This window comes from Mesoplodon densirostris, chromosome 2 (assembly GCF_025265405.1).
Source record: "Mesoplodon densirostris isolate mMesDen1 chromosome 2, mMesDen1 primary haplotype, whole genome shotgun sequence".
NCBI lineage: Eukaryota > Metazoa > Chordata > Mammalia > Artiodactyla > Ziphiidae > Mesoplodon > Mesoplodon densirostris.
In genome coordinates this window covers 40,138,570-40,164,565 of record NC_082662.1, presented here as the reverse complement: position 1 = coordinate 40,164,565, position 25,996 = coordinate 40,138,570, and the positions used below count along the sequence as shown (strand labels likewise).

Sequence of the window (25,996 nt, the reverse complement as noted above, 5' to 3'; positions counted from 1 at the left end):
TCATGTATGGAACAGAGGCTCAACCCACTAGTCATCTCTCTAGGTTCACGGTTAACAGCAAAGTCTCTGGAGCTAGACTCCCTGGGTTTGCATCCTGGTTCTACTTTTTACCAACAGAGTGATCCTGAGCAAGCAGCTAAGCTCCTTGTGCCTTAGTTTTCTCCTCTAGAGTATGGCGATTTTCTTTTTTCATCAGTTTTGTAGGATTGTTGGGGAGAAATGATATACTGGGCTGAGCTCAGTGCCTAGAACATAGGAAGTGCTCACTAGTGTTCACTATTACCGAGCATTGTGAGCCCAACTATATAGAAGAAGCCGAGGACTGAGGGAGAGAAGGAAAGAGGTACAAGCAGAATTCAAACCCAGGCTCTCCCACTTCAAAGGTCTTTGCCTTACTGCCCCTATGCTGTGGGCGAAAAGCTAGCTGGTGCTGAGCCAAGTAAGGGAAAGAGTTGGAGTCCAAGAGTCCCTGTGGGGGGGCGAGGGGAGCCCAGAGGGGGATGGAGATCAGTTCCGTGGAACTGGGGTAAAGTGGAGAGGAATGAATGTAAGTGGTTACATGCCCTGGAGTTTGGACCGAGCCCAGGATTTAGGGGAGAAAGAAAAGAACTCTGGCCTCATGGGTTGTGTAATGAATTAGCTGTCACGAGGACAGGCAAAGGAGGAGGGTGTTGGGAGTAAGAGGTAAATAAGTGGAAGAGCAGGTCTGTAGGAAATGGGGCCCCTTGGAGGATGCCTTCCAAGGAATTCTTCCTGAAATGCATATTTTTTTACTTTCTGTGTTTTGGGTCTTGGATATGACCTTGAATGAGATAATGATGAGAAAATTGAGAGAAGTGTTGGGTTGAAGATGATGTCCTAATCCCTGGATTTTTTATGTATGATATCCATGGATTTGCTAATACTTTAAAATCCTTTCTAGCGTTTGCCAACTGGTATTCTCCTATCCATCCTCCAAGATATCTTTATTTTTTAATTTTCTCTTTCTCTAGGTGGTCTATGCCTACTATTCATTCCTTCAGGACATCCTTTATCATAATTTATTGTACTAATTTTTTTTTCTGCCTTTAGGCACTAAACTGTGAACTCAAAAGATAGTAATTATTGAGTGAATGAATGACTGAATGAACGAATAATTCTATGAGGTGTTCAGAGAAAGGATTACTATCCTATCTATCTTAGTCTCCTGAGGCAACTGTAGCAATTTACCAGAAACTTGGTGGCTTAAAACAATATAAATTTAATATGTCATCATTCTTGGGGCTATAGTGTGAAATCAATGTCCCTGGGCCAAAATCAAGATATTGGCAGGGCCACACTCTCTCTGGAATCTCTAGGGTGAATTCATTTCCTTTCTTTTCCAGCTTCTGGTGGCTGCTGGAATTCCTTGGCTTATGGCCACACATCTCCGTTCTTCAAAGTCAGCATCTTCAAATCTCTTTTCACTCTGTCTTCACATGATCATCTCCCGTGTGTGTTACATCTACCTCTGCCTCCCTCTTATCAGGATACAAATGATTTAATCTGGGAGCCACCTTGATAATCCAGGATAATCTCCCAGTCTCAAAATTCTGAATGTAATCACATCTTCCCAGACCATTTTTTCTAGTAAGGTAATATTTACATGGTCCTAGAATTATCAATAGAATCTGATATATTTGGGAGTCATTATTCATCCTCTGAATGTCTGCCCTGTGTCTCCCAAAGATTCATGTCCATTCCACTTGCAAAATACATTCACTCCATCCTATAACCCCCCAAACCTCCGTCCTTTATAGTATCAACTCAAGTCCAAAGTCTCATGGAAATATCATCGGCTCAAAAGTCTCAATCTTATTACCTAAATCATCTCACTTTGGTATGGGTGTGAGCCTGGGTATAAGCCATCCTTGAACAAAATTCCCCTAAACATTTGGCCCTGTGAAAGTAAAAAACAATTGATCTGTTCCCAAAGTAAATTGGCGACAAAGCCTAGTATAAGAGTTATAGACATTCCTATTCCAAAAGGAAGACAAGAGAAGAAAGGAGTCTGGTTTGTAGCAATTTCAAAATTCAGCAGGGAAAATGTCATTATATTTCAGGCCTGGGAATAATCCTTTGTGGCTTGAGGTTCCATCCTCTGGGCTCATGACTGTACCCTCTGACACTAAGGTTTTGTCTTGGAATCATTCTCCCTTTCTCTTGAAGGATAGCACATATTTGCAGCTGAGTAGTTTTGTTAGCTTGTTTCTTTCCTGTAGAATTTGGAGTCCAGCAGCCTTCCTTCATTTTGTCCTCTCTTGATCCCTTTCAGTACAAGCTAACTCAGATAATAAAACATTCTCATAGATCTTGTGGATCTCCCCTGTATGTCACAGGGCTTCATGCCATTAGACCAGAAGATCCTCCAAAGGCCTTTCCTGAATAATCCCACCTCTATTCCTGCCTTCTGAGTTTCTTGAGAGAATCTATGTGTCACACATTTGACCTCTTCAGAACCGACAAAGGACACCCTTGGACTTCTCTGCATGGCATGATTTCCTAAGAGGGATTCTCTTCATTTTAGCATAATTTTTACAATCTGGATAGGCTGGCAATTTCCCAAATCATAAAGAACTAGTTTCTTTTTGTTTAACAGTTCTTCCCTCAATTTATTTCTTTATTCTCACTTCTTATTATAAGCAGCAAGAAGAAACCAGGCTATATTTTCAATATTTTGCTTGGAAATCTTGTCAGCTAAATATCCAAGGTCATTTCTTAGAAGTCCTGCTTTCCACTCAACTGTAGCATATAATTCGGGTAAATTTCCTGCCACTATACAACAAGGTTTGCTTTTCTCTAGTTTCCAATAACATGTTCCTCATTTCCTTCTAAGCCATCATCAGAAATGCCTTTAATGTTTATATTTGGCCCAACATTCTGTTATGATGAAATGTGTATTCTCTAAGACTATAAGCATTTCCTTCCATGCTTCCACTTCATTCTGAGTTTTCACCAAAGCACCTTTCATGTCCATATGCCTACTAATAATCTGTTCAAGGCAGTCTAGGTTTTTTCTATCATGCGCTTCAAAATTCTTCCAGCCTCTACCTATTACTCAATTCCAAAGCCACTTTCACTTTTAGGTATTTGTTACAACACCCCCTCCTCTGGTTCAAAAACCCTAGGGCTGCTGTAACAAATTACCACAACCATGGTCACTGAAAACAACAGAAATTTAATCTCTCACAGTTCTGGAGGCCTGAAGTCCAAAATCAGCATCCTGGACCAAAGCCAAAATGTCAGCAGGGCTGTGCTTTCTCCAAAGGCTCTAGTGGAGAATCCGTTCCCTGATGCTGCCAGCATTCCTTGGCTATGGCTGCATCACCCCAATCTTCAAGGCCAACATCTTCAAGTCTTTCTCTTCTGCATCTTGGCATGCATGATTTTCTCCTCTGTGCGTGCCAAATCTCTCCCTGCATTTAGGGCCCACCTTGATAACCCATGATAATTTCCCCAGCTTGAGATTCTTAAGTTATCACATCTACAAAGACTATTTTCCCAAATCATATAACATCCACAGGTTCTCAGGATGAGACCCTGATATCTTTGGGGGTCATTTTTCAGCCTACTGCAGTCTGCCCTCTGGCTTTCAAACATTCTTGTTCATCCCCTTTGCAAAACACATTCATCCCATCCTAACATTCCAAAAGCCTCAACCCATTACAACATTAACTCCAGTCCAAACTCTCCTCAAACATCATTGGCTTAAAACTACAGTATCTTTCTTTCTTTTTTTTAATGTTTGTGGTGGAATAGTGATAATGTAATGGAGATTGAAACATGTCACATGAATAGGGCTCAGGTTAGTGGCAGGAAATTATTTCATAGGAAATGAATGAGTTGGCCATAACAAAATAATGGGTAAGATGCTGGCACTCATAGAAATAAAATTGTTAAAAAGTCTTAACAATAAAATCAAATGTGTAGATTTCTGGAATACAGAGGTTATGAAATGCTCCTAAAAATTGAATTTTGAGGGTGAGGGATAAATTAGGAGTTTGGGTTTAACAGATACACACTACTATATAGAAAATAGATAAACAACAAGATCCTACTGTATAGCACAGGGAACTATATTCAATATCTTTAAATTACCTATAATGGAAAAGAATCTAAAAAATAATATATATACATGTATATATATATATATATATGTATGTATAACTAAATCATGTTGCTGTACACCTGAAACTAACACAACATAGTAAATCAACTATACTTCAACTTTAAAAACTGAATTTTTATAGGAGTATTGATCATGATGATATTAGCATACTCAGCTAATACTCAGCTAAGAAGAAAAGGGAAATGGTCCAACTGCATATTTAACATGAAAGCCAGGTACAGGTTCTGATTCTCCCTCAGTTGAGTCAAATGGAGCTCAAGTCATTTCTTTTAAAGTTGAAATAAATCCTATTATGGTAAGTGGTCATGAGGGGAAATTTAATCATAAATGATCTTGAGTAATCATAAGAGTACATAGTATACATGACCCACTTATTAATATAACTGATAATAAAATCATTGCTGAAATTACCTCATATGAAATTGTGCAACTGCTCCTGTGTACCAATTTTAGGCATATTTTGAATTTGAAGCCTATCCTGATCTTAGGATGGAGTACACAGCTAACTTGCTATTGGTACAATAAATCATATCCCTAATTTTATATTAGTTAATGGACATGCTTTGGGTAAGGGCATTCAATTTTCTAACATTAAGGCAAGCAACAGAACTGATATAATGATAAATATTAACATAGAGGAAGTTCATGCTTAGAATGATTCTTTAATAATTTTACAGCTTTGGCGATTAGTTATAGTAGTCCATAGAAGACAATAATACTAGGTCCTTTTTGAAGTTGTGTATACCCTAAAACTTTTTGTACAATTAACATTAGGAATGCTATGGCTAATTAAATAGGAATAGCTTGTAACAAGTGATTAATAATGAGCGTATTGTTAAGAAGAAGAGTTGCAGGACTTCCCTGGTGGCACAGTGGTTAAGAATCCGTCTGCTGAGCAGAGTCAAAATGGCAGACAAGGAGGACGTGGAATTCGTGTCTCTGTACAACTAGGACACCTACCAGGCACCGGTAGGGGACCACGGACACCTAAGGGGACCACGGACACCTAAGGGGATGGGAGGAACCCGAGCAACCGGGTAGGACATGAGGTTTTGGGGGGAGTGAGGGGGGAGGAGAAGTGGAGGTGGGACAGGACCTGTACCCCTTAGGGGTGGGTGGGGGAGGGGAAGGGGTCCCACGCCTGGAGGGGGAGAGGGGGGCACCATTGGGAGGGCACAGGATAAAAAAGGAGTGTGACCAGGGTTTCCCCTGCCCACTTGGCTCCTGGGAGTCTGCTGAGATGCCAGGCCTGATCCTCTGCCCACAGAGGCCCCCTCCAGCTGCATGGGTCCTGAGGGAGTGGGAGGGAGGGCAGGGGGAGCAAAAGTAAAGGCCAGACCTATGGGACCAGCACCCCTGAGGGGCGGCTGGGGGAGAGGAGGAGTTCCTACACCCAGCAGGACCCACCCATGGTTAGGGGTCCAGCAGCAATGGGGGAGACCCTCAGGGGAGGCAGAGGAACAGAAGAGAATGTGGCCAGTGCTTTCCCTGCCCATGTGGGCACTGGGGAGCCTGTTGGGCTCCCAAGCATAATCCTCTGCCCTCAGAACCACCCTCTTGCCACAAAGAGCCCAAGGTCTGCACCTACACCCCCACCCAGGGCCCTACTTCTACACTCGGAGACCCCCCTCTGAGACCCCCTCCAACTGCACTGGGCCTAAACCTCACACACATACCCTCACCGAGGGCCTTACCTCCAAACTCCAGAACTCCACATTCCGGAGGCCACACTGTGGACTTGCTGTCTTTCCCCTTCCACACAGGCCCTAAGACTAGGCCCTTCCCCATGCTTAAAAGTAACCACCCCTACCATGCCTAGGCCCTGCCTCACCCTAAACCCCACCCCTAAGTCCCACCCCTGCATAAGCTCCACCCTCGATAGCCAGGGCCTTTTTTCTTCTTCTTCTTTCTTTATTTTTCTTCTTTTAGGTTGGGGTTCTGTTTTACCTGATTCATTTATATTTTTATTTTTCTAATAAATCTTCTATTTTTCTAATTTTATTCTTTGTTTTTTTCCTGCTCCTTTTGGCTTGTCCCCCCACAACCCACTTTTTTTTCTTTATTCTGTTGTGGTTTGTTTTATCTTGTTGCAGTTGTTTCAATAATATTTTTATTTTTCTTAATGTATTTTTTATCTTTCTAATTTTATTTTATTTTTTATTCTTTGTTATTGTACAGCTCCTTTTTTTTTCTTTTTTTGTTTTTTGCTGTACTGCATGGCATGTGGGATCTTGGTTCCCAGGCTGGAGGTCAGGCCTGAGCTCCTGTGGTGGGAGCACTGAGTCCAAACCACTGGACTAACAGAGAACCTCAGACCTCAGGGAATATTAATCAGAGTGAGGCCTCCTGGAGGTCCTCATCTCGACACCAAGACCCGGCTCTAACCAACCACCTGCAAACTCCAGTGCTAGACACCTCAAGCCAAACAACCAGTAAGACAGGAATACATCCCCACCCATCAAAAAAAAAAAAAAAAACAATGAAATGACAAAAAATTATGTTACAGACAAAGGAGCAAGGTAAAAACCTACAAGACCAAATAAATGAAGATGAAATAGGCAACCTACATGAAAAAGAGTTCAGAGTAATGATACTAAAGATGATCCAAAATTTCAGAAACAGAATGGAGAAAATACAAGAAATGTTTAACAAGGACCTAGAAGAACTGAAGAGCAAACAAACAGTGATGAACAACACAATAACTGAAATTAAAAATACTCTAGAAGGAATCAATAGCAGAATAACTGAGGCAGAAGAGTGGATAAGTGAGCTGGAAGATAAAATGGTGGAAATAACTGCTGCAGAGCAAAATAAAGAAAAAAGAATGAAAAGAATTGAGGACAGTATCAGAATTCTCTGGGACAACATTAAACACACCAACATTTGAATTATAGGGGTCCCAGAAACAGAATAGAAAGAGAAAGGGTCTGAGAAAATATGTGAAGAGATTATAGCTGAAAACTTCCCCAACATGGGAAAGAAAATAACCACTCAAGTCCAGGAAGCGCAGAGAGTCCCATACAGGATAAACCCTAGGAGAAACACTCCAAGACACATATTAATCAAACTAACAAAAATTAAATTCACAGAAAAATATATTAAAAGCAGCAAGGGAAAAGCAAAAATTAACATACAAGGGAATCCCCATAAGGTTATCAGTTGATTTCTCAGCAGAAACTCTACAGGCCAGAAGGGAGTGGCAGGACATATTTAAAGTGATGAAAGGGAAAAATCTACAACCAAGATTACACTACCCAGCAAAGTTCTCCTTCAGATCCAATGCAGAGATCAAAAGTTTACAGACAAGCAAAAGCTACGAGAATTCAGCACCACCAAACCAGCTCTACAACAAATGCTAAATGAACTTCTCTAAGTGGGAAACTCAAGAAAAAGACCCACAAAAACAAACCCAAATCAATTAAGAAAATGGTAATAGAAACATACATATTGATAATTACCTTAAATGTAAATGGATTAAATGCTCCACCCAAAAGACACAGACTGGCTGAATGGATACAAAAACAAGACCCTTATATATGCTGTCTACAAGAAACCCACTTCAGACCTAGGGACACATACAGACTGAAAGTGAGAGGATGGAAAAAGATATTCCATGCAAATGGAAATCTGAAGAAAGCTAGAGTAGCAATACTCATATTAGATAGAATAGACTTTAAGATAAAGTCTGTTACAAGAGATAAGGAAGGACACTACATAATGATCAAGGGATCAATCCAAGAAGAAAACATAACAATTGTAAATATCTATGCACCCAACATAGGAGCACCTCAATACATAAGGCAAATGCTAACAGCCATAAAAGGAGAAATCGACAGTAACACAATAATAATGGGGGACTTTAACACCTCACTTACACCAATGGACAGATCATCCAGACAGAAAATTAATAAGGAAACACAAGCTTTAAATGACACAATAGACCAGATAGACTTAATTGATATTTTTAGGACATTCCAGCTGAAAGCAGAATACACTTTCTTCTCAAGTGCACATGGAACATTCTCCAGAATAGATCACATCTTGGGTCACAAATCAAGCTTCGGAAAATTTAAGAAAATTAAGATTGTAGCAAGCATCTTTTCCAAACATAATGCTATGAGATTAGAAGGTAATTACAGGAAAAAAACTAAAAAAACACAAATACATGGAGGCTAAACAGTGCACTGCTAAATAACCAGGAGATCACTGAAGAAATCAAAGAAGAAGAAGAAAAAAAAAACCTAGAAACATGACAATGAAAACACAACAACCTAAAACATATGGCATGCAGCAAAAGCAGTTCTAAGAGGAAAGTTTATAGCAATTCAAGCTCACCTCAAGAAACAAGAAAAATGTCAAATAAACAATCTAACCTTACACCTAAAGCAACTAGAAAAAGAAAGAACAAAGAAAACCCTAGTAGAAGGAAAGAAATCATAAAGATCAGAGCAAAAATAAATGAAATAGAAACGAAGAAAACAATAGCAAAGATCAATAAAACTAAAAGTTGGTTCTTTGAGAAGATAAACAAAATGGATAAACCCTTAACCAGACTCATCAAGAAAAAAGGGAGAGGACTCAAATCAATAAAATTATAAATGAAAATGGAGAGATTACAACTGACACTGCAGAAACACAAAGCATCATAAGAGACTACTATAAGCAACCATAGGCCAATAAAATGGACAACCTGGAAGAAATGGACAAATTCTTGGAAAGGTACAACTTTCTAAGATTGAACCAGGAATTAGAAAATATAAACAGACCAATCACAGGTAATGAAATTGAAACTGTAATTAAAAATCTTCCAACAAACAAAAGTCCAGGACCAGATGGCTTCACAGGCGAATTCTATCAAATATTTAGAGAAGAGTTAACAACTATCCTTCTCAAACTTTTCCAAAAAACTGCAGAGGAGAAACACTCCCAAATTCGTTCTACAAGGCCACCATCACCCTGATACCAAAACCAGACAAGCATATCACAAAAAAAGAAAATTACAGACCAATATCTTCATAAACATAAACAGATGGAGAAATATACCATGCTCCTGGATTATAGACACAAAAATCCTCAACAATATACTAGCAAACAGAAACCAACAACACATTAAAAAGATCATACAACATGATCAAGTGGGCTTTATCCCAGGGATGCAAGGATTCTTCAATATATGCAAATCAATCAATGTGATACACCATATTAACAAATTAAAAAATAAAAACCATATGATCACCTCAATAGATGCAGGAAAAGCTTTTGACAAAATTCAACAACCATTTATGATAAAAACTCTCCAGATAGTGGGCATAGAGGGAACCTACCTCAACATAATAAATATCCATTCTAACATAGGATAAAAGGGAATTAATAAAACTACTCCTGCTACAACTGTAGTACTTCAGTGAAGTAGCACTGAAACTGGTGGACCCTCTATGGATGATGGAAGTGAGGGATGTAGTCCCAGTTGAGCACATTTTCTGGTTGCAATTCAAATTAAACTTATTAGTAGGAAAATATCATAATTTAGATTAAGGATAAAACTTAATCTAGAAATTCTTATGTATTTGAATGGAGAAATGATTTTGCTATTGATATTGCAAAACCGATCTATCCAATGTGATTATTAAAATGTTCTTGAAGGGCTTCTAATTAGCCACGGGCACAACCAGGAGGTAGGAAGAGGTGGGACCGGGGGAGTGGGAGGGCAGGGAGGGCCAGGGCTCTCAGAGCATGGTCATGGTCAACAAGTCCACAGGACAAAGTCTTGTTGTGTAGCAAGCACATGGTTCCTGGGGAAAACCCAGCTTACCTCTCAGGTCTTGGCTCTTCATCCCAGTTCGCTGAGCTCAGTCCCTCCCAGGAACCTGTGTTCCTGGTGTCCTCAGGTCTGTCAGATACACCTTCCTTAGGTAGATCTGCAGGCTGTCCTGGCAGCCCTGCACTTTGAGGACAACGGCTCTTCTTACTAAGTCTCCCTACTCTCCAGGCTGAGCAGCCTCACCTATTTTCATAGAACAGGCTTCTAGATGCTTCCCTGCCCCATCCCTCAATCCCATCCTCTCTGTCTGGCCCTGAGCTTGCCTGGGAGCACAGACATCAGTCTGATGGATGCTGCCCTGTGGGTTCACAGTCCATGGAGATGATAGACAGGAATCTAAGAAGGTGTCAGGTGACAGGAAAAGAGGCCCACCTGCTGGGTAGAGGCTTATGTCAGCCAGAGGGGGGCCAACTGGCTCCATTTGGTGGAATGCAGGACTCTGAGTGGTTAAAACTGTGATATTCCCAGGCAAACTGATCAATCAGGCCTCAAGGATGGCCTCTAGGCAAAGGGTATTGACATTTGACTGTGCCATTAAGTAGGGTCTCTTCATCTCTGGGCTCTCTTCCCTCATACCCCGTACGGCGAGCTTCCTGGGGCTGAGATATCATCCCCTTCCTGTATGCCAGTACCCAGCACAGAGCCTGACCTGGAGAGATGTTCTGCCCAGTGTGTGGAGTGAGAGCAGACAGAGAGAAAGGAGCAGCTTGCAGGCTGGGGAAGGGCAGTGCCTACCCACTGAGCGAGCCAGCACTCAGCCCCGGGGGGATGCAGGGGGTGAGGGCACACAGTGAGAGCCAGTCTTTTCTCAAGAGAAGGAGGCCGAGCAATTATCAGCAGAGTGGAGCTAAGATGGCTTCTATTGGAATCAGCCACAGAGAGTCAGCCAAAGCCCAGTTTGTTCATGAAAATGGTTGTATTCGATTTCCAGATTATTTTGATTTTGAGAAATTGTGGTCCTTTTTTGATGCAGTTGTCACTTTTCTGAGTTAAGAGTTGATGGATGGAACCACTAAAACACCTCCAGTGATGTTCCCATTACACTGATGGCCATCAGAGAATATATAGACTCAATAAGTAGATAATTTCTCTTACATAAATTATACTACTCATGGTGCTTAATCACTTCTCAATTTCTACTGGCCTAATATAGCAATCACAACCAAATATTTCTAGCTCTTATAATACTGAGATTTCTTTCAACCCCTCTAAAATTGGCAGAGTCAGGAATTCGAATGCCATACATAATTGGGTAGAACAAAGGCAGTGCCAATGAAGAAGGATTTGCAGGCAGCTGGCTGGCTTGGGCACCAAGCAATCAGAAAGGAGGCATGCTCCTGTGCAGAAACACGGACCCCAAGTCCTCTGGGCCAACAAGAGGAGATCCAGGAAAACTAGGTAACATAGCTGGGGAGGTAAGAGGCTCCCACCAGTCAGTCCCTGCACTGGATCAACAGAGCAGGGCAGTCCCAATGATGGACGTGACCTGGGAACACAGAGCAGCCCCCAGAATGAATTCAAGCAGGACACGTCTCAGTTCAGGGCAGGATTGTCAGCCCTGCCCACACCCCCACTAGAACAGGAGCTCCACAATAGCAGGGATTTTGTTGTTCACTGCTGAATCTCTAGCTCCTAGGATGGCAGTTGACCCAAAGTAAGTACTCAACACAGAGTTACCAGATAAACGAATGAGTCCTTCTACCCATCTACTCATTCATGTATTTGACATTCACTGTAGTGGAAACATTTTGGATGTCTGCTCTGAGATCTCTTCCCTCGCAAAGGGTGGGCCTTTGAAAGCCCTATTCACCACCAACCACAGTTGACTGTAGCAGATAGACGCCTTGGCCATGAGATTAGAATCAGATTCTTGGAATAGGATTCAGCAGTGCCACTCAGACATGATGGTGGCAGAATGGTAAGGTGCCAACCCCAGAAGGGCAGACGTTCCCTCCTGTATCGCCTGGACCCAGCTGCACAAGGACAGTGACTGTATCTGTTTATCTGTGACTGTATCTCCAGCTTCTAGTAAAGTGACTGGTACGAGGTAGAGCCTCCATAAATATTTGCTGAGAGATGAAGGCATGATCATACAGAGAGAAAGAATGATAGATGTAGAAAAACACAGATTAAGTCAATAATTAATAAATAGCAAGGTGAAAACAATGACTCTGAAAGGAATCTTGCTTTAAGAATCTTTAAGCCTCAAAAGGTGACTAAAACAAGAGATCTGAATAAAATGTATTTAAATATTAAGTACATAATCCTAAACCTTTTTTAAAACTAAGACTATCATATTTCAGTAGTAGCCATCTTTTACTACATATCAAATTTGTATTCTCTCATTTCTTAAGAAGGAAGGCAGGGGTATTGACACAGACATATCACTGCAAACTTAAGAAAATATTAAGCATCCATACCCTCAGTGTTCATTAACTTACTGGTTAGTAAAAAAAAAAAAAGCAGGGAAGATGGAATTTTCAGTTGCATTGAACAAATGAAAAAGATTCATGTGGTCATGCAGGGTAGTCTACAGTTAGATGATACTACAGACTTAAACTCTGGTTCTGTACAATATCACAGTGTTAAACAAGATATCACAGTGATAGGTTATTCAAGGAAGTTTTAAAAAACATTCATTTTTCTGTTTTATTTCCATTTGTATAAGTTTTTTAAAATGTAGGGCCTCCCTGGTGGCGTAAGTGGTTGAGAGTCCGCCTGCCGATGCAGGGGATACGGGTTCGTGCCCCGGTCTGGGAGGATCCCATATGCCGCGGAGCGGCTGGGCCCGTGAGCCATGGCCGCTGAGCCTGCGCGTCCGGAGCCTGCGCGTCCGGAGCCTGTGCTCCGCGACGGGGGAGGCCACAACAGTGAGAGGCCCGCATACCGCAAAAAAAAAAAAAAAAAAAAAATGTAAGCATGTGATAGTTTACAGGATCCTGCTACAACCCAAACTCCCATTTCTATTTATAAATATTATCATCTCTTTATATTACTTACATTTTGTAACAAGAGATATTAGTTTAAATTTAAAAAAAAAAAAGACAACTCTGGAAGTCCAGGTCTGAGCTCTGCCCTCACCTTCACCCTCCCCCAGGTGGGCGGGGCAAGCCTCCCTGACCAGGTGGGTGCTCAGGGGAGGTCAGCCACCTTCAGGGACAGTCAGCGATCCAGAAGCCGCTGCACCATGAGTGTCTCTGTGCTGAGCCCCACCAGAGCCCTGGGCAGTGTCTCTGGGCTCCTGCAGGTGGTCTCCCTGATCAGCCTGGTTCTGCTTCTGCTCAAGGCAGCACAGCTCTACCGGCACAGACAGTGGCTGCTCAAAGCCCTCCAGCAGTTCCCGTCTCCTCCTTCCCACTGGCTCTATGGGCACATGCAGGAGGTAGGATGGAGTGGGGCAGGGGAGTGGGAGGGCAGGGAGGGCCGAGGCTCTCAGACCATGGTCCTGGTCAGCAAGCCCATGGGACGAAGCCTTGTTGTGGGAGAAGCACGTGGCCTCACAAAAGGACCCAGCTTACCTCTCAGATCTTGGCTCTTCATCCCAGTCCAGGGAGCTCACTCCCTCCCAGGACCCTGTGCTGGTGTCTGCGGGTCTGTCAGACACTCCTTCTTTAGGTAAATCTGCAGGCTGTCCTAGCAGCCCTGCACTTTGAGGACAGTGGCTCTTCCTTCCTGAGTCTCCCCCGTCTCAGGCTGAGCAGCTTCAGCTATTCTCATAGAACAGGCTTCTAGATGCTTCCCTGCCCCACCCCTCAATCCCATCCTTTCTGCCTGGCCCTGAGCTTGCCTGGGAGCACAGACATCAGTCTGATGGATGCTGCCCTGTGGGCTCATTGTCCGTGGAGATGACAGACAGGAATTTAGGAAGATGTCAGGTCACAGGAAAAGAGACCCACCTGCTGGGTGGGGGGTTACATCAGCTGTAAGGACAAACTGGCTCGGTTTGTTAAGACTGAGGAATTTTCCAGCCTCCTGATTTCAGTGCTTAAACCCTGACAAGCTGCTGGCACACATGAGCGAGGTTCCCAGGAGGGTGCCAGGTAAGGAGAACTGACATTTGAGTTGCACCATCCACAGGGTGAGGTCACCCGCCTGGTGTCCTCCCTCACTGGACTATGAGCTCTTGGAACCGAGTGTGAAATCCCCCTCACCCCCAGCACCCTGCACAGAGCCTGCGCAGAGGGATGTCAGTCCAATGTGTGGAGGGACAGGAAGGAGGGAAGGAGCGGCTTGCAGGCTGGGGAGGGGCAGCGCCTACCCACCCAGCACTGGCAGCACTAGCCTGGGCGGCGGGGGCTCAGAGCCAAGTCAGGGGCCACATGGAGAGGGGCTCATCAGGGGCTTGTGGACTGAACAAATGTTGGGAGAAAATCAGGGGCTGCAGAGAGCTGAGGCCTCCCTTTCTCTGCAGCGTGATTATTGTAGAGTGGAGCCAGAGACGGGAACCGGAAACAGCCCAAGCCCCACGTGGGCTGGCCCAGTACCTCTCTCCCCTCTCCTTCCTAATCTCTTGCACCCCAGGTTACTCAGCGTCCTCCCCGCCTGCCTGGGCATTCTGGCCTCTGGGACTCTGCTCCCATGTGCCCTCTACCTGGAATGAAATTGTCCCTCATATGTCTGTCTACCAAGGCCCAGCCCCAAGCCACCTCCTCCAAGATGTCTTTCTGGGTCTCCCAGGAGCGCAGGGGACAACCCTTTTTCCCTTGGCTGTCCTTCTCATAAGGCAGTGCTAACCGGATTCAGCTACTTTTGTCTGCAGGGTCATAGCTGTGAGCTCCTTCTGGGAGAGCCCGCCTCTGGTTCATCTTTGTAACCCGAGAGCATCTGGGTAAATGATGACTCGATGAATGAGCAAGTGCATGACGAAGAGCTTTCTAACGTTCAGGTCTGAGTTAGGGTTCCTGCCCCAAAGCTTCCCCAGAGGCTTGGTCTTCCGTCCATCACACATTCATGAGCCCCTACGGTTGTCATGTCCTCAATCTCACTGTCTCCTCCTGGAGGCTCCAAACAGACAAGCATCTACAGCCGCATCCTACTTCAGTGCCTTAAAACAGTGCCTGGCACATAGTAAATGCTCAGTAAATACGTGCTCAGTGAAGGAACCCATCCTCCAGTAGGCAAGTTGCCTCAGAGCTGGTGAGTCCTGATGGTAGAAGGATGCAGGCAGAGATTAGATACCAAAGTGGCAGAGGATTGCTTTGAGTTACACAGAAGCCATTGAATTAAAGACGAGGTGACTGCATGGAACATGCCTAGGACGAAATGTTGACGAGAAATCCAGAGGTGATAAAACGAAGCTGAATCTCCAAGGTTAAGGAGAGGCAGTTGCTCTGTGGCAAAGAGGAGGGGCACAGCAGGTAGAGGAAAGAACCTGGGCAGAGGCCTAGAAATGTGAGCAGGTGGGGCCAGTGCAAGGAGCACTGGCGGCAGCATCTTTGGAGGCAGAGCAATGGGTCCTGTGGACTCGCCAGCCTGGCAGGAGGCAAGAATAGAGAGGGTAAAGCCAGAAAGCAAGGGCCTTTGTGGTCCACACTGAGGAGTTTCAAGAGATTCCTCTAGGCGGTGGAAAGTGCACACAAGTTTCTGGACACAGGTAAATGAAAATGGGATAAAATAATCCACACGTCAAAACCTTAATTCAATACCATTTTCATGATACATCCAGAATCTGTGTACTCTCTCAATATGTAATATAATATGATTCAAACCACAATTTAGTATTTAATTTTTTTCACTAGCCATGTACATCCCAAACACTTTTTCAAATTAACATTTATATGTATGCTGAGATACTATTGAAAATATAAAACAAGTAAGACAAAATGAAATTAATGTATACATTTAATTTTAAACATATAATCTATCTTATTCTCTAAATAAACAAAATTATACAACAAAACTGCTTACCAAGTGATACGAATAATCAGAAATTGCTCATGTAAATGTTGTACGAATCACTTCCCAAAGTTTTCTACACCTGGGAGTGAATCCCTGCTGTAAGTTTCTGTAGGCAGTTCGTACCGGTGGCCCAGGGCTCTACCCGACAAGGGGACAGAATGTGGTCTTAGGATGAAGGTGGACAGCCAGCAAGGTCTGGGGCAGAGCCCAGGTGAGAAGAAATAGTTCCAAACTCCTAGTCCTGCGGATCGATCAAGAACGATCTCTCTGTACCCATCCTGCCCTTCACCCCCACTCCAGCACTGGAACTCAGAGAAGGGTTTTATTGATTTATCTTTCCCTTGGGGACAGTTCCAAGAGGAGACCGAGCTGCGACCCCTACTGAAGAGGGTAGAGAAATACCCAAGTGCCTGTGTTCGCTGGCTGTGGGGGACGAAAGCCCAAGTGTTGATCTATGACCCTGACTACATGAAGGTGGTCCTGGGGAGATCAGGTGAGAGGGAAACCCACATTCCAGCAGGAGAAAATCTTCCCTCCTGAGTACATGCCCATGGATCTGTGAAATTCCAGAAGAAACTGGCACTTCAGCCATCAATACCTGACTCTCTACCAGCCATCCTTGCAGCCCACAAACCAGACTAAGGCCAACATTATTCATTTATAGTAAATGCTTAAACACCTGGGTGGGGCTGACTTCTCTTTTCTGTCTTACTTTCTTTCTTGTTTTAACCCAATTGAGATGATCCCAGGTCTGGAGGACAATTCCCTGTCCACACTGATTTAGGTTTGGCACCTCTCACTGTTGCCTGTCCTGGGTCATGAAATGGCCAAACCACCACAAACTGTAGGAAAACCACAGGCTTCTTTCTGCTGCTGGGACACTGAGTCTGCCTTCCTGGGCCCACAGTGACCATCAGGACAGAGAGAGTAGGGATGGGAAGCAAGAGGGAGGTGGCTTGAGGCAGACTGCCAGCTGACAAGCATCAGGAATGGAAGGTACCACAGCTGCTCTGGGGGCTGCCTGTCTTGTTTGGTGCCCTCCACTTTCCTTCCTTATCTTTCAGACCCAAAGTCTCATGATTCCTACAGATTGCTGATTCCCTGGATTGGTAAGTACATTTAAATACAACTGCAGTCCACCCACAAGTTAGGTTTACCAAGAGCTACCACTTTGGTTAATGGAGAACAACGGGTGCCAGGCACCCTGTCACCACCTCATCTCTCAGTCAAGCCTCATTTCTCTCCTTCCAGTGAAACTCTCACCCTTTGTAATGGTGCTGAGAGCTCTCCTGAAACTCAGCCTCGTCTTCATCACTCCTCAGTCCTCTGCGATATTCTCAGCCCGACTATTAATTAATACCTTCTCTCACCTGCCCCCCTACTCTTTTTCAACCTCTGTCTCACAGCTGTCATAATCACATCCTATGGACCAGCCATTTTGGAAATTCACATTCCTGAACTGTACTGGCCTTCCCTACCTTTGCCCATGACGTGTCTTTTCCTGACACCCTTGGTTCCTCCCAAGTTGTGCACAGTCGTCCCTCTGATCCAGGCTCCCCGACCCACACACACACCCATCTGTGGCCTAGGGAATGGTTTGCTTGTGTTGGAGGGGCAGACGTGGTTCCAGCACCGGCGGATGCTGACCCCAGCCTTCCACTATGACATCCTGAAGCCCTACGTGGGTCTCATGGTCGACTCTGTCCGAGTGATGCTGGTGAGTCCATCCCTCGTCACCTGGACCCACTCATATCCAGCACAGCTGACAGAGTCCACTCTCAGGGGCTTCCCTGGTGGCGCAGTGGTTGAGAGTCCGCCTGCCATTGCAGGGGACACAGGTTCGTGCCCCAGTCCGGGAAGATCTCACATGCCACGGAGTGGCTGGGCCCGTGAGCCATGGCTGCTGAGCCTGTGCGTCCGGAGCCTGTGCTCCACAACGGGAGAGGCCACAACAGTGAGGGGCCCGCATACCGCAAAAAAAAAAAAAGGTCCACTCTCAGACACTTGTGTACCTCAGGCATCCGTCAGACACAGCCCCCAGAATGATGCATTCAGAATGTACTCTGAGCAGTGCTCACCAAAACGGGATGGGACAGAGGGGTATCCCAGCACCAGCTTGGATCTGAGGAAAGGGAAAGCAGGGCCATGGTGTATTCAGGGTCCACTCTCCTCTCATCTCCACATCTTCAACACAAAGGAAAGAGCAAGGGTCATTCCCCTGTACAGCAGTGCAAACTGCCCCTGGCTGCCCTGGACAATGGCAGCTTCAGTGGTAGAGTGGGCATACCAGGATGTCACTCAGATAGGCTCTGGCATGGAGTCCAGGGCCTCTGCATGGAATTGAGCCACTCATGGGAGGAAATGAGGCCAGGTCTACACTCAGAGAGCTGGGTCTTCACAAGCATCACCTCTCATCCGGACTGGGCACCACCTGGTCTCAGCTAACATTGAATGAATAAAAGGAATTGAAGTACCTCATGTCCCTTCCTAGGAGCCAATAGAGCCCCATAAGCTTTTCCTTGCCTTGAAATATTTGCATAGTAGTGTTGGACATCACCTGTCTTGTTCCAATCTCAGGACACAAAAGATTCCACATTTGTTCCCTGAGAAACTATGCTTTCTGGCCTCCCATAAGGTTGTTATGATCAAAACTTGTTCCTAAAATTTGGAACTAATACAGAATATTATGAGAGAACATGATTGATTATATAATAAAAGATTCTGAGAAAATAGGCGTCACATTACACGTGTGTGATACAGCCTTGAATTGCTAAAACACATCTGCTTAGAAAGTGAGGAAATCTCATCCGAAGATTTAGAGAGACAGACAGAGAGCCTGGCCTTGTCAGCACAGGCCTTCTGGGAGAGCAGAGCAGGGTCAATGTCCCCCTCCCACCACAGGACAAATGGGAGGAGCTCGTCAGCCTGGACTCACATCTGGAGGTCCTTGGACCCGTCTCCTTGATGACCCTGGACACCATCATGAAGTGCGCCTTCAGCCACCAGGGCAGCATCCAGACAGACAGGTCAGTGACAACCTTTCAGTGGCAGGGTCCTTATTCTCACAAGCTGGGGAGGACTTACCTGAGAGGCAGTTAGGGCAGCGTGGATGCTTCTCAGCACAGAAAGCAACATTCTGCACAGAGTCATGGACCACAGTCAAATTCCACCCAGACCAACCTTGACTCGGTCATAGGCCCCTGATTCCTGAACAGGGAGAAACCTGGCCACTCAGGCCACTTGTAAAGGACTAAGTGTCTCCAGGGCTGTAAGGCAGAAATAACAAAGCCTCAGTGCTGCCTGTCCCCACTGACTGAGGAGTCCCCACCCGGAGCCCCACTCCGTCTCCAGGTCAGAGGCTCCCTCCACTCCAGTCTCCTCTGCATCCTCTCCCTTCAGGAAAATCCAATCCTACATCCAGGCCATCAAGGACCTCAGCAATCTGAGTTTTTCCCGGGTGAGGAATATCTTCTACCAGAACGACATCATCTACAGGCTGACCCCTGAAGGCCGCTGGAGTCAACGCGCCTGTCAGCTCACCCATCAACACACAGGTTCTTCTAATCCTTCTGGGCGGCTCCCGCCCACGCACCCCCATCATGCACATGTAAAAGGGCCTGGCCTTGACCCCTCAGGCAGAGCCCAGACTCCTGCTTCCTCTTCAGGGGCTGGCACACACCCACACTGGGTACTTCCCTGGTGCAGGGGTTGGGAACCGAGATGTCAGGGTGTCAGGTGAGGTGCAGGGAGACACATGTGTCACCACGTTGCCGATGGTGGAATGAGAGCCCCTCCCAGCAGCATTGAGGCAGAACATCCATGGGCTGTGCTATTGAGGGGATTCCCGACCTGGATCAGACGATGCTGGAGCTCTCTGCCCTGACATGTGCACCCATTCCCACCCTCGTCCTCATCCACCTGGTACCCAGATTGGGCCTGAGGGGAAGATGGGGCTATGGTGGGTGCTGCATCTGGTTCCCCAGAGCCCTAAGCTCTGCCTGGGAACCACTGTTCTGGGACAGATGAAGTGATCAAGCGGAGGAAAGCTCACCTGCAGAAGGAGGGAGAGCTGGAGAAGGTGAGGAGCAAGAGGCACTTGGATTTCCTGGACATCCTCCTCTTTGCCAGAGTGAGTGTGGGCAGGAGAGGCCTGAGGCTTTGCCCAGAAGCACAGAGGTAGGGCAAACCCTGCACTCTCCCTGCCTCCGCAGATGGAGAATGGGAGCAGCTTGTCTGACAGGGAGCTCCGTGCCGAAGTGGATACGTTCATGTTCGAGGGTCACGACACCACAGCCACTGGCATCTCCTGGACCCTCTATGCTCTGGCCTCCCACCCTGAGCTTCAGCAGAGGTGCCGGGAAGAGATCCAGAGCCTCCTGGGGGATGGCGCCTCCATCACCTGGTGAGTGCCCAACCGGTGGGAGAACCTTGCCTCTCAGCTAATGGAGAACCCCTGATTGTCTGGGTCTGCCGCTCTCAAATGGGTTTCCTTTCAGGGACCACCTGGAACAGATGCCCTACATCACCATGTGCATCAAGGAGGCACTACGACTCTATCCACCAGTGCCATTCATTTTCAGAGATCTGAGCAAGCCCATCACCTTCCCTGATGGACGCTCCTTACCTGCAGGTATGAGCTTCACCACACCCACTAAACTAAGCACTCTGCAAGACCACATGGGAGATCAGAAATACGCATGTGCTTTCCCAGTTCTGGGATGCTCTGACTTGTTTCCACCTTAAAATAATTAATGTTTACTCTGTAGTTTGGACAAGTTTTGTAAAATGCTTGACATAGAAGTTGAACACAGCAAAAGATCAGTAAACAAATGCTAGCCCCTGAAGGTGGTCTTATAATAGAGCCCGAAAATTCTAATTCCTTGAGACATCAAGGCTTAAGAGAGAAGCAGGTCGAGATGTGGTTCTTTCTTTATGGGGTCTAAGTAAATGAAGGAGCTCAGAGAATCCATTGTCATGGGTCAGATGGTCCATTCTCTGAGGAGCCCTCAGGTGGATGGTAGAGAGCAGCTGATGCTCAGGTCTGAGAGCCCTGCCGTGGTTGGAGGCCACCCATTGGCTCACCTCCCAGTGGGTCTGAATCCCAGCTCTGCCACTTCCTAACTGTGGGATTATGGTTATGGCCCTTAATCTCTCTGAAGCTTAGGTGAGTCATTTGCACATGGGGATAGGAGTGCCTTCCTTGAGGGCTGCTGTAAGGATTAAATGAGTTAATCCACATTCCCCGAGGACTCATGATGGCACCTGATAAATGAGAGTTGTCACTTGAATTGCTCCTAAATGTAAGCCTCCAATTCTTTTCCTTCTCAACCCTGGCCATGGTTACCTACTCCTAATCTGTGCTGTTGTGCTTTGTCACCTCCAGCCTACCTGTCTTGCAAGAGCACGATTTCATTCAGAATGATGGAGGGTAGCTCTCATGGTGGCTCCCAGGCCTTTTGTGCACATTGCCCCTGTTGCCATGGTTACCAGCAGTCTTCTCTCTCTCCTCCCTGCCCCACAGGAATCCCAGTCTCCCTCTTCTTTTATGGGCTTCACCACAACCCGAAGGTGTGGCTGAATCCAGAGGTATGATAGAGGAGGGAATGGAATGCTCTCTCCAGACCAGCACCTCCCTGCTCCCTCTAGGGGATTCTTGTCCCCTGGTGGGTTGGTGCAAGGAGTTTGACCCCACCTGTCCTGGCCCCGGTGCTCTCTCTGCAGGTGTTTGACCCATCCCGGTTTGCACCAGGTTCTTCTCAACACAGCCATGCTTTCCTGCCCTTCTCAGGAGGATCCAGGTGAGGCCTTCTGTACCTGGGGCATCTGGGTGTCACTGGGTGCTACCTGATGTGTGTGACTGTCTACATTCATATGTGGTATATGCAGTTATGTCCCTGTATGTTAATGTTTTGAGAAGGAGGCGTGTGTCCCCATGTACAAGAAGACCTTCAGGGCACACCATGGAGACCTTGACCTCCTGACTTCCACAACGACCAGCCACATTTCCATGGCCGTGGCCGCTCCAAAGTATTCCAGGGTTTTCCTCACTTTAGGAGTATGACTTTTCAGCTTTAGAATTTTTCATGAAAGGTAAACTTCAGATGTTTGCTTTCCACAATTATCAGTCATCTTTAAAGATGGTTTTCTCTCTTCACACATTCCTAGTCCAGCCCACTGCCTTTTCTACTTAATTCAACAATCCACCTCTGACTGTATCATCAGTCGTGTTTGCATGGATTTAGATTTCCAACTGCTTTTCTTCTCCTGAGGCTTCAAACCATGTATGTGATCACTTACAGTTGCCATTTGAAGAAAGTTACATAGCCACGTGTGTCTTTTCTATTTCTGTAGTCAAACCTAAGAGTTGTGACTGCATATTCATATAAATATGACACCATTTCTGGTTGCCAAAATTCTATATATGTAGTGGGAATTATATACCATAGTCCCAGAATCTACAGAGTCTAACTTTGGCAAAAAAGGTTGAAATTGAAGGCAATCAAGTGCTTTTGAGAGAAAATTCACTATTTTGGGTTTGACACATGCATTTAAGAACTTCCTGCTGTGTAAAATATAAAGCACATATGAAATAGCTGTGAAGCTGGATGATACACTCCAAAATGACTGCTGTGAAAATCTTCAATGGCTACAGATCCCCCCTGTAATAGTAACTTTCATAACTTTGGAATTACTTAGTAATCCAAGGTTTTTCTGAGTGTATAATTCTGTGAAATTTTCAGTTGGTGAATCATCCTTCACAAACAGGCTTGACGTAACACATTCCCAGAATTTGCTCTAGGATTTGGTCTGTGCCAGGGTCCTGTTCTTCCTTGTAGACATTGGCTGCAGGTCATGCGGCTGCCACCAGAGGACGGGGGAACCTGGCAACTCAATTCCGAGGTCTGAAATAATGTTTAATTTTAATCCAGTCCTTTTTTTTTTCAATTCAATTAACTTTGTTCAAATAGAAAGCTATTTATTAAGCAAGCCTCTGTGTGCCAAACCATATATTATAAGACGGGATCACAGAGACGAAAGGAACTTTCCTTGCTCCAAGAGTTCACAGTCAAGAAACAACTACCGCTATTCAAGACAGACATGTGATGTTTCCATAGTGTAGTGGTCAGTACGTTTGCCTTACAAGACAGACATCATGCATTCATCCACTCTTTCACTCATTCATTCATTCACTGAGCAGATTGTGCAATGTTCCATGTTTCTGGCACTGTCCTGGTCACGGGACAGTGATGTGTCCTTGAGTTAACACTAAAGCTGCGTGGGGATGTGGGAGAAAGAGGTGCAGGCGGCAGAGGCGGGAGGCCAGGCGGTCACTAGACTGAGTCTTGAGCATGTGGCCGGCAGAGGCAGGGGGAGGGGACTTCAACAGGAGTGGAGTGAGGAAGAGGGGCTGGACAGGGGCGAGGTGAGTGAGGAGCAGCCCAGAGAGCGCTGTGATGCCAGCTGAGGCCCCGCGACGTGTCCTCCCTGTGATGGAGGGCACAGCAGGCCCCAAGCCGCCGTGGCTGCAGTAGAGGGAGGGGAGGCAAGGAGACTGAAGAGGCCAGTGAGGAGCCCACGGGACGGGAGGAGGGGCCTTGCTGGAGTAGAATGGGAAGGTTCCAGGGGCGGGTTGACTGAGGGGCTGCGGGGAGACAGGAGGCCAGAGCATTGACTGGGAGGCAAGTGGTCCAGCAGGTCGAGGGGCGCTAACCCGTGGCCCCTCCAAGAAGCCTCCCAGTTGCCATCCTGACTTTCTTACACAACTCTGTCCTGTCCTGTCTGGGGACTGGGTCTCCTGCTTGTCTGCCATGGGTGGTGAGGGCCCGAGAGTGGCCCACAGCCCCCTACAGTGCCCTGGCCTGGCCTGAAACCAGAAACTGCCTGTGGACGAGTGAACAAAGTACTAATTCACATTTACTGATTCACGTGACTTGACCCTGTGGCTTAGAGCACCGACCTCCCCAACAGGACTTGCTACGGCTGAGAGCAGAAGTAGGAGTTAGGAGCTAGTCCTGGAGAGAGGTGGGCTTTGTAAAGGTCAGAGGGAGAGGGTGGACCGAGGCATGGGCGGCACGTTCAGTGCGACCCGTAAGGAAGGGATCGGGGCTGGGCCACGTGGAGGAGAGCCCTGAATGCCCCATGCCCGGCAGGGGTTAGAAGGCTCTGCTCACTTCCTTTTCCCTCCCTGACCCAGGAACTGCATCGGGAAGCAGTTTGCCATGAATGAGATGAAGGTGGCCGTGGCCTTGACCTTGCTTCGCTTTGAGCTGGCACCGGATCCCTCCAGGGTCCCTGTTCCCATTCCAAAAGTTGTGCTGAAGCCCAAGAATGGGATCCACTTGCAGCTCAGGAAGCTCCTGTAATGCTTGTTGGAGACAAGGACGAGTTCTGAGGCCCCTGCCTGCCGTCCTGGCTCACTGTCACTCTCTCCTGTCCTTGCCTCTGTGCCCACTTCCTGCTTCTATCTGCCCACCTGCCGGCCTACCTCATCTCCTGCCTCCTGCCCATCAGACGTTCTGCCCTCCTCCTTGCACCTTTCTCCAGGCTCCCTATCTGCTTATCTCTCCATCTGTCTCTGACCCACCTGTGTCTCTGACTGTCCACCTAAACCCTGATCACCTGCCCTCCTCCAGTCTGTCTACTCTCTCCCTGTCTTTCACCCCTTCTGCCTGCCTATTTGTCACTGAATTCACTTCCTTTTGCTGATAAAACAATTGACCACAGCCTTAGGGACTTCGAACAACACAGAGTTATTCTCTGACAGCTCTGGAGTCAGAAGCCGGAAGTGGGTTTCCCTGGACACAACCAAGATGTTGGCAGGGCCCCCTGCGCAGGGATCTAGGAGAGTATCCCTCTCTTTGCCTTTTCCCACATCTAGAGCTGCAATCCTTGGCTCCTGGGCCTTCCTCCATATTCAAACCCATCAGCTTCTTCAAATGTTCCCCTGCTTCAGGCTTCACATCGCCTTCTCTTTCATGAGACCTTTGTGATTACACAGGCCCACTCAGATAAAACAGGCTTGTTCTCTGGCTCTGGGTATTAGGACACAGACACCCTGGGCAGCCGTTACTGTAGCTGCTAAGTCCTGTGTGACTACCATCGCCTTGGGCCCCCGATCACTCCCATGTGTTATGGGTCTGCCCATTTTTCACTCACCTGGCTTACCCTCTTTCCCACTCCCTGGATAAATTCACAATGTCATATGGAGTGTGTGTGTCTTCTCTCGAAAGGAGCTGGATGTAATGGAAGAGAGAGAGAAGGGGAGGGAAGGCGGAGGGGACAAGAAGGGGACATGACCCCTGGTCTGTGGGCCCAGAACCCCAGCAGGACAAGCGTGTCCCAGCACCCCTGCAGCCTCACACTCTGGGGTCCCTCACGCCCCACAAGCTGCCTGTCACCTGAGGCTCCCACGGCAGTTGAGTCATGAGAAAGGGCTCATCTGCAAAGGCTCCGAGGGAAGAAGCTCATCCCGGGTACCTGTCAGGGAAGGAGCCTCCCTGCTGTTGTGTGGTAGCTTCCTCGCTACGTCCTTAGAGGGGCCCAGCCAGAGCCCATCCTGCCCTGAGCAAAGAAGCCTTACAGTCTTGGCTCAGCGCGAGGGCCTCAGGAAGCCAATCCTTCACCCCAAATGAGATTTGAGAAGAGCTCAGCCTGGCCATGTCACCAGCCCCCGGCAGCCCTTCCTCACACGCAGGGCCTGCAGGCTCCACAGAGGCCCGAGCGGGTGGCTGTGCAGGAGGGTCTGGGAAGACCAGCTGGGCACGAGGCTTGGCTGCTGGGAGAGGGTGTCAGACCCGAAGCAGAGGACCAGCCGGTGCACCTCCCCCACAGGACAGCCCCTTGCAGTCCCCGGCATGTCTGCCCGGCCCCTGAGCAAGGACGGGCTTCTTCAACCCTGGCACTCCTGGAGACCTCGGGGGGACTGGTCCTCCTGACCCTGACCAGCGCCAGGCCCCTTGCACTCGTTCACCAGCCTCTCTGCATCAGCCCTGCTCTCTTGCTGCTTCTGCACACAGGTCCTCCTCCCGTCCCACCCCTGCCCTTCCTAAGCCAGGGCCCCGGATGCCAGAGGAGACCCCCCTGCAGCCCTGTGCTGTGCTGTGCTGTGATGCCGCCATGTGCCTCCTGAG

General features: G+C 46.9%; 1 protein-coding gene across 1 annotated transcript; it reads left to right on the top strand.

Moving 5' to 3' along the window:
* The first annotated feature begins 13,155 nt into the window (after nt 1-13,155).
* LOC132479691 (taurochenodeoxycholic 6 alpha-hydroxylase-like) lies at nt 13,156-24,229 on the top strand. The gene is made up of 12 exons (XM_060083184.1): nt 13,156-13,350; nt 16,218-16,359; nt 16,931-16,975; nt 17,456-17,583; nt 18,768-18,892; nt 19,266-19,420; nt 19,889-19,995; nt 20,078-20,268; nt 20,363-20,496; nt 21,388-21,452; nt 21,588-21,664; nt 24,061-24,229. The coding sequence occupies exons 1-12, from the start codon at nt 13,156-13,158 to the stop codon at nt 24,227-24,229; spliced, it is 1,533 nt and encodes a 510-aa protein (XP_059939167.1).
* Nucleotides 24,230-25,996: the final 1,767 nt, after the last annotated feature.

Excerpts from the sequence above, each read along its gene's own strand:
- LOC132479691 (XM_060083184.1), top strand. The coding sequence starts at position 13,156 with ATGAGTGTCTCTGTGCTGAGCCCCACCAGAGCCCTGGGCAGTGTCTCT. Across the intron at positions 16,976-17,455 it reads ATTGCTGATTCCCTGGATTG|GGAATGGTTTGCTTGTGTTG; the intron begins GTAAGTACATTT and ends TCTGTGGCCTAG. Across the intron at positions 20,269-20,362 it reads GATGGCGCCTCCATCACCTG|GGACCACCTGGAACAGATGC; the intron begins GTGAGTGCCCAA and ends GTTTCCTTTCAG.